General features: G+C 44.6%; 1 protein-coding gene across 1 annotated transcript; it reads left to right on the plus strand.

Moving 5' to 3' along the window:
* Positions 1-149: 149 nt before the first annotated feature.
* On the plus strand, positions 150-15242 carry lss (lanosterol synthase (2,3-oxidosqualene-lanosterol cyclase)). Its single transcript, XM_071340354.1, has 22 exons — positions 150-298; positions 966-1134; positions 6856-6994; positions 7336-7444; positions 7648-7769; positions 7954-8050; positions 8257-8392; positions 8559-8667; positions 8759-8877; positions 9312-9409; positions 9505-9532; positions 9693-9749; positions 9950-10021; positions 10196-10246; positions 10470-10619; positions 10881-10977; positions 11109-11214; positions 11313-11378; positions 11676-11756; positions 11914-12087; positions 13280-13358; positions 13632-15242. The coding sequence occupies exons 1-22, from the start codon at positions 282-284 to the stop codon at positions 13767-13769; spliced, it is 2214 nt and encodes a 737-aa protein (XP_071196455.1). The 5' UTR covers positions 150-281; the 3' UTR covers positions 13770-15242.
* The last annotated feature ends 240 nt before the right edge of the window (positions 15243-15482 follow it).

Raw genomic sequence — 15482 nt, forward strand, 5'->3', positions numbered from 1 at the left:
CGAGCACTCGTTAGAGCGCTACATTGAAACCCCGCCCATTTCTCCGCCTCTCTAAATTGTGATTGGACAGTCGTCTGTCTGCTCATATCTCTCCATGCAAAAACCTACTCGGATGGTACTGCTTGGTATCATGGGAAGGGCAGTCCGCTGTGGCACAAGTTAGTGTTTATCCAACGGAAATATTTTGAAAAGAACTTCAATTCCCACAGTATCACAAATTGGGGCCGATCCTGTGGATCAGCTGAAGTTTGCGGAAGATTTAATTCATTCATAAGGTTTTAATGATGACCGAGGGAACGTAAGTACAGAACATGTTCAATTATGTGTATTACATATATACTATAAAAGTAAACGTTTGTAGCAAGTTATAACTGTTGCTAATTGATTGGTAGCTGATTGCTTTGTGCTCTTTCACAAGATTAAACCATTAACTTGATCAGAAAGGACATGCATGCTCATTAGGAAAGGAACAGGATACATGTCAACGACTGTATCAATTTCAACAATGGCCATTAAGTACAATACTAATTGTGGTGCAGAATTACGACGCCAGGTCAGCGGAGTCAATCACCACCTTCCGGAGACACCTGAAACCCCACCTCTTTAAGGAATACCTAGGATAGGATAAAGTAATCCTTCTAACCCCCCCCCCCCTTAAAAGAGTTAGATGCACTATTGTAAAGTGGTTGTTCCACTGGATATCATAAGGTGAATGCACCAATTTGTAAGTCGCTCTGGATAAGAGCGTCTTCTAAATGACTTAAATGTAAATGTAAATGTAAAATTACGCAAGCGCCACACCCACTGGGCACAGACTTCAATTCAACGTCTATTCCACGTTGGTTCAACGTAATGTCATTGAAATGACGTGGAAACAACGTCGATTCAACCAGTGTGTCCCCAGTGGATACGCGCGCCCATGAATTCCATACGCATACGCGCGCTGTCAATTCTTGCACCCTCAGATGCCTTCGTAGGAGGGGGGGACCGTACAAGACGGAGCCAGCGACAGACCTGACCCGCTGGAGGCTGAGTAACATAGAGGGCAGGCAGACATGGCGCTATGTAGAGGATCAAGACACATCAGACAGGGAGCAGACTATGCTTGAAGCACATTCACTTGGTTTGGATACGGTACACATACTCATCCATGTTTATTTTTCACTAGCCATTGGGTATATTACCTGTATCTACTAAAGGAGAGGACTTACCTAGGCAACCTTCTCTCGATGCATTTCATATTATTCTGTACGGAAACCCGAGATACTAATTAGTATGAAGTTACTTTTATTCTGTACTTAAATCCGAGACACTACTTAGTATGATGTTACGTTTCATATGGTATGTATTCATTTGTGGATGTCCATCACTCATTTCATATGATATGTTACGAATTACAATTAGCATTATATGTCACGAGTTTGCTAAATGTATACCAGTTTTGATAGCCTTTAGCCGCACCCTCATCCTACTACTCCTCTGTTCCTCGGGTGATGTGGAGGTAAACCCAGGCCCTGCATGTCCCCAGTCACCCTCATTTGTTGACTTCTGTGATCGAAAAAGCCTTGGCCTCATGCATGTCAACATCAGAAGCCTCCTCCCTAAGTTTGCCTTACTCACCGCTTTAGCACACTCTGCCAACCCTGATGTCCTTGCCGTGTCCGAATCCTGGCTTAGGAAGGCCACCAAAAATTCTGGGATTTCCATACCCAACTATAACACTTTCCGTCAAGATAGAACTGCCAAAGGGGGAGGAGTTGCAATCTACTGCAGAGATAGCCTGCAAAGTTCTGTCATACTTTCCAGGTCTATGCCCAAACAGTTCGAACTTCTAATTTTAAAAATTAATCTCTCCAGAAATAAGTCTCTCACTGTTGCCGCCTGCTACCGACCCCCCTCAGCTCCCAGCTGTGCCCTGGACACCATCTGTGAATTGATCGCTCCCCATCTAGCTTCAGAGTTTGTTCTGTTAGGTGACCTAAACTGGGATATGCTTAACACCCCGGCAGTCCTACAATCCAAGCTTGATGCCCTCAATCTCACACAAATCATCAAGGAACCCACCAGGTACAACCCTAAATCCGTAAACATGGGCACCCTAATAGACATTATCCTGACCAACCTGCCCTCCAAATACACCTCTGCTGTCTTCAATCAAGATCTCAGCGATCACTGCCTCATTGCCTGTATCCGCCACGGGTCCGCGGTCAAACGACCACCCCTCATCACTGTCAAACGCTCCCTAAAACACTTCTGCGAGCAGGCCTTTCTAATCGACCTGGCCCGGGTACCCTGGAAGGATATTGACCTCATCCCGTCAGTTGAGGATGCCTGGTCATTCTTTAAAAGTTACTTCCTCACCATATTAGACAAGCATGCTCCGTTCAAAAAATGCAGAACCAAGAACAGATATAGCCCTTGGTTCACTCCAGACCTGACTGCCCTCGACCAGCACAAAAACATCCTGTGGCGAACTGCAATAGCATCGAAGAGCCCCCGCGATATGCAACTGTTCAGGGAAGTCAGGAACCAATACACGCAGTCAGTCAGGAAAGCAAAGGCCAGCTTTTTCAAGCAGAAATTTGCATCCTGTAGCTCTAACTCCAAAAAGTTCTGGGATACTGTAAAGTCCATGGAAAACAAGAGCACCTCCTCCCAGCTGCCCACTGCACTGAGGCTAGGTAACACGGTCACCACTGATAAGTCCGTGATAATCGAAAACTTCCACAAACATTTCTCAATGGCTGGCCATGCCTTCCTCCTGGCGACTCCAACCTTGGCCAACAGCCCCGCCCCCCCCGCTGCTACTCGCCCAAGCCTCCCCAGCTTCTCCTTTACCCATATCCAGATAGCAGATGTTCTGAAAGAGCTGGAAAACCTGGACCCATACAAATCAGCTGGGCTTGACAATCTGGACCCCCTATTTCTGAAACTGTCCGCCGCCATTGTCGCACCCCCTATTACCAGCCTGTTCAACCTCTCCTTCGTATCATCTGAGATCCCCAAGGATTGGAAAGCTGCCGCGGTCATCCCCCTCTTCAAAGGGGGAGACACCCTGGACCCAAACTGTTACAGACCTATATCCATCCTGCCCTGCCTATCTAAGGTCTTCGAAAGCCAAGTCAACAAACAGATCACTGACCATCTCGAATCCCACCGTACCTTCTCCGCTGTGCAATCCGGTTTCCGAGCCGGTCACGGGTGCACCTCAGCCACGCTCAAGGTACTAAACGATATCATAACCGCCATCGATAAAAGACATTACTGTGCAGCCGTCTTCATCGACCTGGCCAAGGCTTTCGACTCTGTCAATCACCATATTCTTATCGGCAGACTCAGTAGCCTCGGTTTTTCTAATGACTGCCTTGCCTGGTTCACCAACTACTTTGCAGACAGAGTTCAGTGTGTCAAATCGGAGGGCATGTTGTCCGGTCCTCTGGCAGTCTCTATGGGGGTACCACAGGGTTCAATTCTCGGGCCGACTCTTTTCTCTGTATACATCAATGATGTTGCTCTTGCTGCGGGCGATTCCCTGATCCACCTCTACGCAGACGACACCATTCTATATACTTCCGGCCCTTCCTTGGACACTGTGCTATCTAACCTCCAAACGAGCTTCAATGCCATACAACACTCCTTCCGTGGCCTCCAACTGCTCTTAAACGCTAGTAAAACCAAATGCATGCTTTTCAACCGTTCGCTGCCTGCACCCGCACGCCCGACTAGCATCACCACCCTGGACGGTTCCGACCTAGAATATGTGGACATCTATAAGTACCTAGGTGTCTGGCTAGACTGCAAACTCTCCTTCCAGACTCATATCAAACATCTCCAATCCAAAATCAAATCAAGAATCGGCTTTCTATTCCGCAACAAAGCCTCCTTCACTCACGCCGCCAAACTTACCCTAGTAAAACTGACTATCCTACCAATCCTCGACTTCGGCGATGTCATCTACAAAATAGCTTCCAATACTCTACTCAGCAAACTGGATGCAGTTTATCACAGTGCCATTCGTTTTGTTACTAAAGCACCTTATACGACCCACCACTGCGACCTGTATGCCCTAGTCGGCTGGCCCTCGCTACATGTTCGTCGTCAGACCCACTGGCTCCAGGTCATCTACAAGGCTATGCTAGGTAAAGTGCCGCCTTATCTCAGTTCACTGGTCACGATGGCTACACCCACCCGCAGCACGCGCTCCAGCAGGTGTATCTCACTGATCATCCCTAAAGCCAAAACCTCATTTGGACGCCTTTCCTTCCAGTTCTCTGCTGCCTGCGACTGGAACGAATTGCAAAAATCTCTGAAGTTGGAGACTTTTATCTCCCTCAACAACTTTAAAAATCTGCTATCCGAGCAGCTAACCGATCGCTGCAGCTGTACATAGTCCATCTGTAAACTACCCACCCAATTTACCTACCTCACCCCCCATACTGCTTTTATTTATTTACTTTTCTGCTCTTTTGCACACCAGTATCTCTTCTTGCACATGATCATCTGATGATTTATCACTCCAGTGTTAATCTGCTAAATTGTAATTATTCGATTTATTGCCTACCTCATGCCTTTTGCACACATTGTATATAGATTCTCTTTTTTTTCTACCATGTTATTGACTTGTTTATTGTTTACTCCATGTGTAACTCTGTGTTGTCTGTTCACACTGCTATGCTTTATCTTGGCCAGGTCGCAGTTGCAAATGAGAACTTGTTCTCAACTAGCCTACCTGGTTAAATAAAGGTGAAATAAAAATAAAAAATAAATAAAAAATAACAAGCTGCAAATTTGCCACACATATGATACTTTTGGTCATGTAGTGTATGTGGACACTTGCTCGTTGAACATCTCATTCCAAAATCATGGGCATTAATATGGAGTTGGTCCCCCCTTTGCTGCTATAACAGCTTCCACTTTTCTGGGAAGGCTTTCCACTAGATGTTGGAACGTTGCTGCAGGGTCTTGCTTCCATTCAGCCACGAGCACTAGTGAGGTCGGGCAGTGATGTTGGACGATTAGGCCAGGTTTGCAGTCGGTGTTCCAATTAATCTCAAAGGTGTTTGATGGGCTTGAGGTCAGGGCTGTGCAGGCCAGTCAAGTTCTTCCACACCGATCTCAACAAACCATTTCTGTATGGACCTCGCTTTATGCACAGGGCCATTGTAATGCTGAAACAGAAAAGGGCCTTCCCCAAACTGTTGCCACAAAGTTGGAAGCGCAGAATCGTCTAGAAAGTCATTGTATGCTGTAGCGTTAAGATTTCCATTCACTGGAACTAAGGGGCCCAGCCCGAACCATGAAAAGCAGCCCCAGACCATTATTCCCCCTCCTCCAAACTTTACAGTTAGCACTATACATTCGGCAGATAGCGTTCTTCTGGCATCCGCCAAACCCAGAATCGTCCGTCGGACTTCCAGATGGTGAAGCGTGATTCATCACTCCATAGAATGCATTTCCACTGCTCCAGAGTCCAATGGCCGCGAGCTTTACGCCACTCCAGACAACGCTTGGCATTGCTCATGGTGATCTTCCATGGCTGCTCGGCCATGGAAACCCGTTTCATGAAGCTCCGGATGAAGAGTTATTGTGCTGACATTGCTTCCAGAGGCAGTTTGGAACTCAGTAGGGAATGTTGCAACCGAGGACAGGCAATTTTTTTTACGTGCTTCAGCACTCGGCGGTCCCATTCTGTGAGCTTGTGTAGCCTACCACTTCACGTTTGAGCCGTTGTTGCTCCTAGATGTTTCCATTTCACAATAACAGCACTTACAGTTGAAAAGGGCAGACACTTTCCGAACTGACTTGTTGGGAAGGTGGCATACTATGACGGTGCCACTTTGAAAGTCACTGAGATCTTCAGGAAGGCCATTCTACTGCCAATGTTTGTCTATGGAGATTGCATGGCTGTATGCTCAATTTTATACACCAAATGAGCCGAATCCACTCATTTGAAGGGGTGTCCACATACTTTTGTATATATTGTGTATGTTACAAATTCTGGCTATGTGGCTAACGTTAGCTAGGCTAGGGGTTAGGGTTAAGTTTAGGAGTTAGGTTTAGGTTAAGGAAAGGGTTAGCAGACATGCTAAGTAGTTGCAAAAGTTTTAAATAGTTGAAAAATGAGGTCTACATCTCTTATGTAACCATATGAAACCTAACATTACATACTAATTTCAGTGTCTCGGATTTACTTTTACTATGTTACATCTAGTCTATGAGAACAGACTGACCTAGGCTATTTGAAGCGTAAGCATTAGGCATGACAGGTAGCCTTAAGGCTAGAGCGTTAGGCCAATAACCGCAAGGTTGCTGGTTCGAATACTGGAGCCGACCAGGTGAAAAATCTGTCGCTGTGTCCTTGAGCAAGGCACATAACCCTAATTGCTTCAGGGGTGCTGTACAATTGTGACCCCACTCCATGTGGGTGTCTCAGGGGTAGTTGATATGCAAAAAAATTGAAATAAATAACATTTCCATTGCACACTTGTATTGCATTTTTTGGATTGCCTACATGTCCCCTTAGTAGGCCGTCATTGTAAATAAGAATTTGTTCTTAATTGACTTAAATCAATATAAATCTATCAGGTAAAATATAAGCACCCCCCAAATTATTATAATATATTATTAGTTGAAGCCATAAACCGTATGGTTGAAACCCTTGCAAGAAAAAGTGCATATTCTCTCATCCTAACCTCTTATAAACATATGTCTCATTGAAGTATAAATTCAATGATAGAATAGTTGGGCCCCACAAGAACAAAAGGTGGAACTAAATCTCTCCTCTAAAGAGCTTGTCATTAATGTTGTGACCTTTGACCCATGCTTTGTTGTGACAGTACCTATGCCCCTCTACAGAGTAAATTCATCCCTGGCTCTCCCTCAGCCCACACTGCAGAGGAGTCAGCCCGGAAGGGCATGGCATTCTACAGCCTGCTCCAGGCAGAAGATGGCCACTGGGCAGGAGACTACGGAGGACCCCTCTTCCTGCTACCAGGTACACACAATTAGATGCACTTTCAAAGGACGTACAGTATGCATCTCGTAAAATTAAATGTCTGCATAATGCCATCCAATATTAACTTCCATATTTACAGATAATGTATGTACACATAACAAGCACGGTCATTGAGTTTTATTGTGTCATGTCCATGGGAAAATAACAGTGGACGGGGTCGCACGTGGTGTGCATTATCGTGTACATTATGCCATGGTAGTTATAATGTTATACATGGGTTATGAAAACAGTAAAAACACTCAAGTTAACGATGAGACTCACATCTGTACTTACAACATCTGAGGTGACATCAGTGGTCTGTCTGTCTGTGCTATCCTCAGGTCTCCTGATCACCTGTCACATAACCCAGATCCCTCTCCCTGAGGCCTGGAAGAAGGAGATGGTGAGATACCTGCGCTCTGTCCAGCTGGCTGATGGAGGCTGGGGCCTGTGAGTGTTCTTATCACTGCTCTCCTTCACTTCTACCCCAGAATACAGTGTGAAAATAAGAGGGATGCCCACGCACACTGTTTAGATATTCTCCAGTAGTTTAATTAGCAATGTTTCTACCACAGCTTATGAGGCTTGTGAGTATCAGCGCAGTCAAAGCTTCAAAGATTTATTATTGTTGTGTTTTGGTCATTTCTTGTCAGACACATTGAAGACAAGTCCACAGTGTTTGGCACGGCCCTCAGCTACACCACCCTGAGGATTCTGGGAGTGGGACCGGATGACCCGGATATGGTTAGGGCCAGGAACAACCTGCACAGCAAAGGTCTTATTTAACTGTTGAAGAAATATGCTGTTAGAATTTTTTTTAAGGGAATGTTGGAGAGCATCACCTGTATATGTTTTAAACCTGAAATAAAAAGTGTCTAAATGCTTTTAACCTCAAATAAGAGGTGAAATTGTTACCATTATAGAGTCAGATCATGTCTGTGTGTCTGTCTGTTTTACAGGAGGCGCGGTTGGCATCCCCTCCTGGGGTAAATTCTGGTTGGCCATCCTCAATGTGTACAGCTGGGAAGGAATGAACACACTCCTCCCGGAGATGTGGTATGCTTGATGTCCTGATACGAATTTGATCAGAATTGTACATAGATTTTATTCACCTTTATACAGCACCTATGCATAAAAGTTGAAATTGGATAGACAACTCACGCTTGAATAGTTGTGAACTTTAACCTTGATTTGGGACATTGATTCCCTCAGCTATGTTTCAACTTCTCCTGTTCTTTGGTCCATGTTTGTCCTCTATTCAGGCTGTTCCCTACCTGGTTCCCTGCTCACCCATCCACTCTCTGGTGCCACTGTCGCCAGGTCTACCTCCCTATGAGCTACTGCTATGCTGTCAGGTTTGCTGCCAAGGAGGACCCCCTGGTGCTCAGCCTCAGACAGGTGCAGTAGTTACTTCACACCACCTGGGGGCGACATGTTGCTGTCATAGTGCTCCACTCACTCCGGCCAGAAGTTACACACGTAGGCACAGCCACAAGATCAGCTAGAATAAGATGGAGCTGCAATAGAGTGCATGGACTTAGTAGCATCCTTCTCTGTTCTATAGGAGCTGTATGTCCAGGACTATGCCACCATCAACTGGCCTGGTCAGCGGAACAATGTGGCGGCATGTGACATGTACACACCACACAGCACACTACTCACCATGGCTTACAGTAAGCACTGCACATACTTTATTAATAGTTTGTGAGTGGTCATTTGTGACTACGTTATAACTGTAACCTTGAATTCTCTGTTCTTCTTCAGTGGTCATGAACGTGTATGAGGCCCACCACAGCAGCAGTCTACGAGGAAGAGCGGTCAAAGAGCTGTACGACCACATACAGGCTGACGACCGTTTCACCAAGTGCATCAGCATCGGCCCAGTAAGAAACTGAACTTTAATCAAAGTACTTTTTTTTTTCTAATGCCACTTGTGTTTTAGGATTATCTAGTATTTCCTTGCACTTCAGCTGGAATCCTTCTTTGTGAAACATTGGTTTGCAATATTATCACATCAAAGAAGTTACTGCGAACAATGAACACAGTTCTTTCCCCTCAGACATCATTGCACGTGCGGTAGAACAGAAGCATATGTACTGCATTTTTTCTTTACCTTGATATGCAACGCTTCCCCACCTCTGCTTCTTCAACGAAACAACAACGGCCGTGGGGCGGATAACATTAGTGGCGCTGTTTCCCCTAGTGCGGATTCCATCTTTAATGCTGTTTTGGCCGTTTACACTATGGTTTAAGTTGATCCAGAATTGTGTGTCAGTTGTTACGTGGTGGTGATTTAACACCTAGTTTCACTCCTCAGATCTCCAAAACGATCAACATGCTGGTGCGCTGGCACGTGGACGGACCCTCCTCCGCTGCCTTCCAGGAGCACGTGTCCAGGATCCCAGACTACCTCTGGTCAGTCACTTAGTGAGTCAGTTGTATGTGACAATGCAGTAGGTTGTGAGCGTGTTTATTTACATGTTTGTTTTCCATTTCCTGGTTCGCGATAGGCTGGGATTGGATGGTATGAAAATGCAGGTATGTTGGGTATTCGCTAGCCATGATATACATAATGTTGTTAATCTTTTGCATTATGGGCCGGTTTCCTGACCCAAATTAAGAAGACAGAAAAGCACTAAAAAGCACTTTTAATGTCTGACCTGTTTTCCTGACATGCGGTCTGGTTGTGTTCCTATAGGGGACCAATGGATCACAGCTATGGGACACGGCTTTCGCAGCTCAGGCGTTCCTAGAGGTGAGATATTCATATTGATTTTACGCTACATAGACTACAAAGAACCCATCTGACTTGTTCATCATGCTTTACGTTCTGCGTGCATTACTCTCCATTCACGTGATGATTGATAACTGTAAAGAATACAAAATTGAGAGGATGATGTGTTGTTGTTCACATTTCTAACGTTTTTGTGTTTTTTCTCAATTGGGGTCATTCAGGCAGGGGCTCAGGACAGCCCCAGGTTAGAAGAGTGTCTTAAACACGCCCACCAGTTCCTCACCTTCACACAGGTGAGAGCGTCACAGGAAATGGGCGTGAGTTCCTCACACAGGTCAGAGAGTTTAGTGTATTGGCTCGCTGCCAGACAAAACACCTTGAGGGCACACATTCCTCGGTTCCTAATACACCTGCTGCTTTTATCTGGATTTTTTTCCGATGTCTAACCAGTTTTCTCATTTCATCAGATACCAGACAACCCCCCAGAATACCAGAAATACTACAGACAGATGAACAAGGTGAACAATTACTGCCAGTCAGAGGAAGTGTCTGCGTGTCCTGTATGAGTGTGTTTGTCCTGCAAGACCGTGTGCGTGTGTCCTGCATGGTCGTGTGTGAGTGATTGTGTGTATTTGTCCTGCACATCCGTGTGTCCTGCATGGTTGTGTGCGTGCATTTGTGTGCGTGTGTCTATACGCGCTTACATGCATGAATGTGTGTTTGTGTCTGTGTGTGTATCAGGGAGGGTTCCCCTTCAGCACGCGGGACTGTGGCTGGATCGTGGCCGACTGCACGGCAGAGGGCCTAAAGTCAGTGATGCTTCTGCAGGAACACTGTCCCTTCATCAGTCAGCACGTCCCCTCAGAGCGCCTGTGTGACTCCGTCAATGTGGTCAGTGGCAACACCAACTAACTTCTATCTACTGTACAACCAATCACAGTTTTTACCACAACTTGATATATCGTGTCGGGGGCTTTTCTCGATCTTTCATGTATTTTCCTGTCTACTATCTCCCCAACTTTCAACTTATTTCAAGATGATGTCTCACGGTGCTGATAATAATGCAAACTCTCAGTTCATGTTTGATTCCATCATACGACAAAAAAGCAACATACAATACTGACACTTGCCCTGGTTGACTGTGTGTTGCAGTTGCTAAGCATGAGAAACAGAGACGGCGGTTTTGCCACTTATGAGACCAAGCGAGGAGGGAGACTGTTGGAGCTACTCAACCCCTCAGAGGTGTTTGGTGAGTTTTTCATCTCACCGACCCCCCCCCCCCCCTCCCTGTGTTGTATTTATGGATATAATACTTTTTTAGGATATAAATACAAGCTTTGTACTCTCTCCCACCACCACCCCCCTCTCTCTTTCTTTCAGGTGACATCATGATAGACTACACCTATGTGGAGTGCACCTCAGCAGTCATGCAGGCTCTGAGACACTTCCAGCGCGTGTACCCTGAATACCGGACAGAGGAGATCAGGTACACGCACACACACATGCTATACCTCTAGCCTGGAACCCTAACCCTCTCCAAGCTGCTGCCTAAAAGCATAACTTTTTCTACATGTTTTAACTCAGGTCCACTCTGAGAGAAGGATTGGAGTACTGCCGGAGGGTGCAGAGGCCTGATGGGTCATGGGAAGGGTAAGTAGCTTCCGGTCTCACTTACAGTGCATTCAGAAAGTTGCCATGTGATTTGAATGCCATGTGATTTGAATGCCAGTGTCTGTGATTTGAATGTCATGTTGTTAATTCTTCTGTGTCATATGGACCATTTAGTTATGTGTCCTTCCTAGGGTTGCAGAATTCTGGTAACTTTCCCCAAAAGGTTTTCCAGAAATCCCGGGTTGGAAGCTTCACGGAATCAGGAGGGAATGAGCAGGAAATCCTACTGTACTTTTTCAACCCTAGTCCTTTCTTATTTTGGTGTGTGTTGCCTAGATCCTGGGGAGTGTGCTTCACCTATGGGGTCTGGTTCGGCTTGGAGGCCTTTGCCTGCATGGGTCACACCTACCATGATGGGTAAGGATCCTTAGTGCTGGAGGAAGACGTGTACGCACACACCACATTCAAAGGAAGCACGAATGTCTGTGGAATCGTTTTTTCAAACCTTTAAAAATACATCTTTCCCTCTCTCTCACTCTGTCTTTGTCTGTTTCTGTCTTCTTTCTCTCTCCAGCGGTGGTGTGTGTAAGGAGGTGCAGAGTGCCTGTGACTTCCTGGTGGCCCACCAGATGGAGGATGGGGGCTGGGGTGAGGACTTTGAGTCCTGTGAGCAGCGTCGCTACGTACAGAGTGCTAACTCCCAGATCCACAATACCTGCTGGGCCCTGCTGGGCCTCATGGTTGCTAGGTAACAGTAACTATTTATGTAACTGCCTTGTAATGACTTATTTAACTAACGTAAACTCACTCACTTTTGTACATCGCCTTGGTCCGTACAATTGACCTTATTTTAGCGCCCCAAAAACGTAATACTTCCAGATCAACTGTAATGTCAATACCATTGTAAAGCACAATTTCTCCCCTTTCCAACAAAATCCATGCCGAGACCTCCAAGCTGCACGTTTCTGCATGATTCAAGAAGGCAATGAGCTCCGTCGGGTGTTTTTAAAAATGGCGGGTGGGGAAGCGAAACTAATGCGTGATAGTGAGAAGGAGAGATGTCGTGTGGGGAAACTGCTTTTTTTCACTCGATCTGTCCAACTTATCACCTTATCGCCTCTAAAATTAAAATATAGCACTATAAAGAGTTTATATAATGTGTCATTACATACCTATTTGAAGGTTTGTGTCGAATTTGAATCGGGTTTTTAGGGCGGTGCTAAAGTGATCGTCAGAAGTAAACAGCGGCTTTTGAGAGTCATGATCGCTTGCAGTGATGACGCAAAAAATGGCTAGGTATCCCCCCTTACCTCCGTCACTGTCCATTTCTTGTTTTTAAATGATGAGAGAAGTGCTACACCTGGTGGAGAGAGATTGTAAGACAGAAATAGTTGCTTTATGCGTGCTGTACGTTACGACATGACACGTCACGATGTAACGGAGGGTCCGTTTTTTCAACTTTTCTCCAATACTATAGAGCCATTACCATGTCGATCAACGCTTGAATAGAAACGTAGCTTCCCTCTAAACATGACATCTTTATTGCTAGGCAGGAAGTTAAGTTATGCGGGCAATAAACTGTTCCTTCTCCCTTAATGTGACCTGACCCCCAACCCCCATTCCTCACTAAACCACCTCTCTTTACCCTTATCAGTGACTGCAACCATGTGATTGCCTTTCCTTTACTCAGTACATTCCAAGCACAATTGCCTCCACCATATACATTCCCCCTACAGATAAACTTCTGGTGTAGAAACCAGACTATGGCACTTGTCATTTCCATAGGATACCTGATAATTAACAATATTTGAAGTTTAAGAGTCAGAACCCATCACTGCCTTGTAACTACATGGTTTAAAACAATATGATATAAAGTGGGACCAATGAACCTCAGTATGTTCAAGTTGTAGACCCACAATCTCTTCTCTGCTATGTGGCAGGTACCCAGATGCACAGGTGATTGAGAGAGGAATACAGCTGTTGGTTGACAAGCAGCTGCCCAATGGAGACTGGCCACAGGTGAGTCCCTGCCGCCTGTCACACTGTGCTCAGTGCTTAGCTCCACCCAAGGCTCAAGCATGAAGTTGTCAAATTGTTTAGCATAATCTGTTGTTGAACGTCTGGCCCTCTGGATGTCTGTCATTCTTTCATGTACTGTATTGCAGATTGTGTCAGTGTGTATTTTTGGAGCCCAAGAAGCAGTGTAGAGTATTCTTACTAGAGATACATACTGTGAAGAATAACCTGAAGCTTTATAGATGACCACAACTGTATTTTGGCCTATCTCCTCAGGAAAACATCTCGGGAGTGTTCAATAAGAGCTGTGCCATCAGCTACACTTCCTACAGGAACGTCTTCACCGTGTGGGCGCTGGGACGCTTCTTTAACCTCTACCCCTCCAGCCCTCTGGCCGGGAAGGTGAAGCTGTGAGGTCAGCAAGGATTGGAACAGTGCCCTTTCTAATCTATACATAAAGAACGGTCGTGAACAGGGTTGGGGAGTAATGGATTACATGTAATCCGTTAAATGTAACTGATTCTAAAAGTATTTTTACCTGTAATCCGTTACCAGCTAAAATATTGTAATCGGATTACAGATACTTTTGAAAAACTAGATGATTACTCTTTCTCAATAACATTCAAATAATATTAAATGTATTCCGCTTAAGAGAGTCTGACCACAAGTCAGAGACCATTACACACCAAATGGGTTTAATGGAATGTGGGAAAAGAGCAGGAATAGGCTTTTGTAGACTACAGTCCAAGCTATGTCTTCCAATGGTGCGACTGCTGTCAGAATCAAAGATTATTCATCCAATTTGAATAAACGCTTGGAGGTAAGGACGACAGCAGTGTTGTAGCCTACGGGTGCTAGGATATCACTTATTATTGATATCTATATAGCTCATTGATGTGAATCACACTGCTGCTCAATCTAATTCGTGCTGATAAAAGAAAAATGCCCATAGGCCTAACGGACACATGCTCAAACCCACACACTTTTGATGGACTTAAACAGCTGCAAATTATTGAGATATTAAAGTGTCACCAACAAAAGCTTAAACAATAGGCCTATGGCAAATGCAGCATATGGAATTCATTTTTCACATGCAAATAGCACTTTTCCAAGTCCTATTTTTGAAGACCAAGGGTTATGAAATCAATTGGAAGGATTGGAAATCTGACAGACTTTGATTTTCAATGTGAAGATGTAGCCTACTCATTTTATTATCTATATTAAAGTAGAAAGCAATGGGTTAAAAGAAGCCTACATAACTATAAAGTAAAATGCAACATCCATTTATTGCCAGAACTTTGTAAACTCTAACATTGATTTATCCTGCAATAGATGTCATTCAATTGGTAATATTCATTTTTGTCTTCTTCTAATGCCTCTTAAGGGGAAAGTAATCTAAAAATAACTTAAAGTTATCAGATTATGTTACTGAGTTTGGGTCATCCAAAAGTTAGTGATTACAATTTTGGACAGGTAACTAGCAACTGTAATAGATTGAATTTCTAAAGTAACCTCCCCAACCCTGGTCGTAAAAGTGAAGTTTTTCAAGTTTTCTACTGGGTGAGTCCTGAAACGACCTCAACCTTGGGATCACCTTACCTTGCCTGCTATTTTAACATTCCTCTTGCCTTACATTTTGGTGGGACTGAACTCTTTGAAACAAACCTTTTAGCTGCTATGTGAGAAATGAGGGTGTCATTTTGGCATCTGTATTATGACATAAAAATCGAGCCCGTAAATCAATCTGTAAATAGTGCTGAAATAAAAATGTTTCCATGTTGCCTATTAATATCAACCTTAGTTTCTGAAAATGTATTGATGTAGTTGATTTGTAATTAAATCTTATTTTGAAATGCAGAATAAAGTCATTTTGTATGGTTTCACTAATTCACTATTTCTCTCTTGCAACATGATGTTTGAGTGGGAGAACAGTGTGAGTCAAACCTACCAACCAGTAGCCCGTGACCCGTCCTGCATCAATACACACACACACACACATACACGCTCTCTTTCACCGAATTTGCCAAATCTAATGGAATTTAAGGTGCAGTTTTGGGGAGTGTTTGTAAGATCCAGCTTTGTGTGTGTGTGTGTGTGATGGTGTAGGGTGCAACTGTCTGGACAAAA

Source organism: Salvelinus alpinus, chromosome 14 (assembly GCF_045679555.1).
Source record: "Salvelinus alpinus chromosome 14, SLU_Salpinus.1, whole genome shotgun sequence".
NCBI classification, from domain to species: Eukaryota; Metazoa; Chordata; class Actinopteri; order Salmoniformes; family Salmonidae; genus Salvelinus; species Salvelinus alpinus.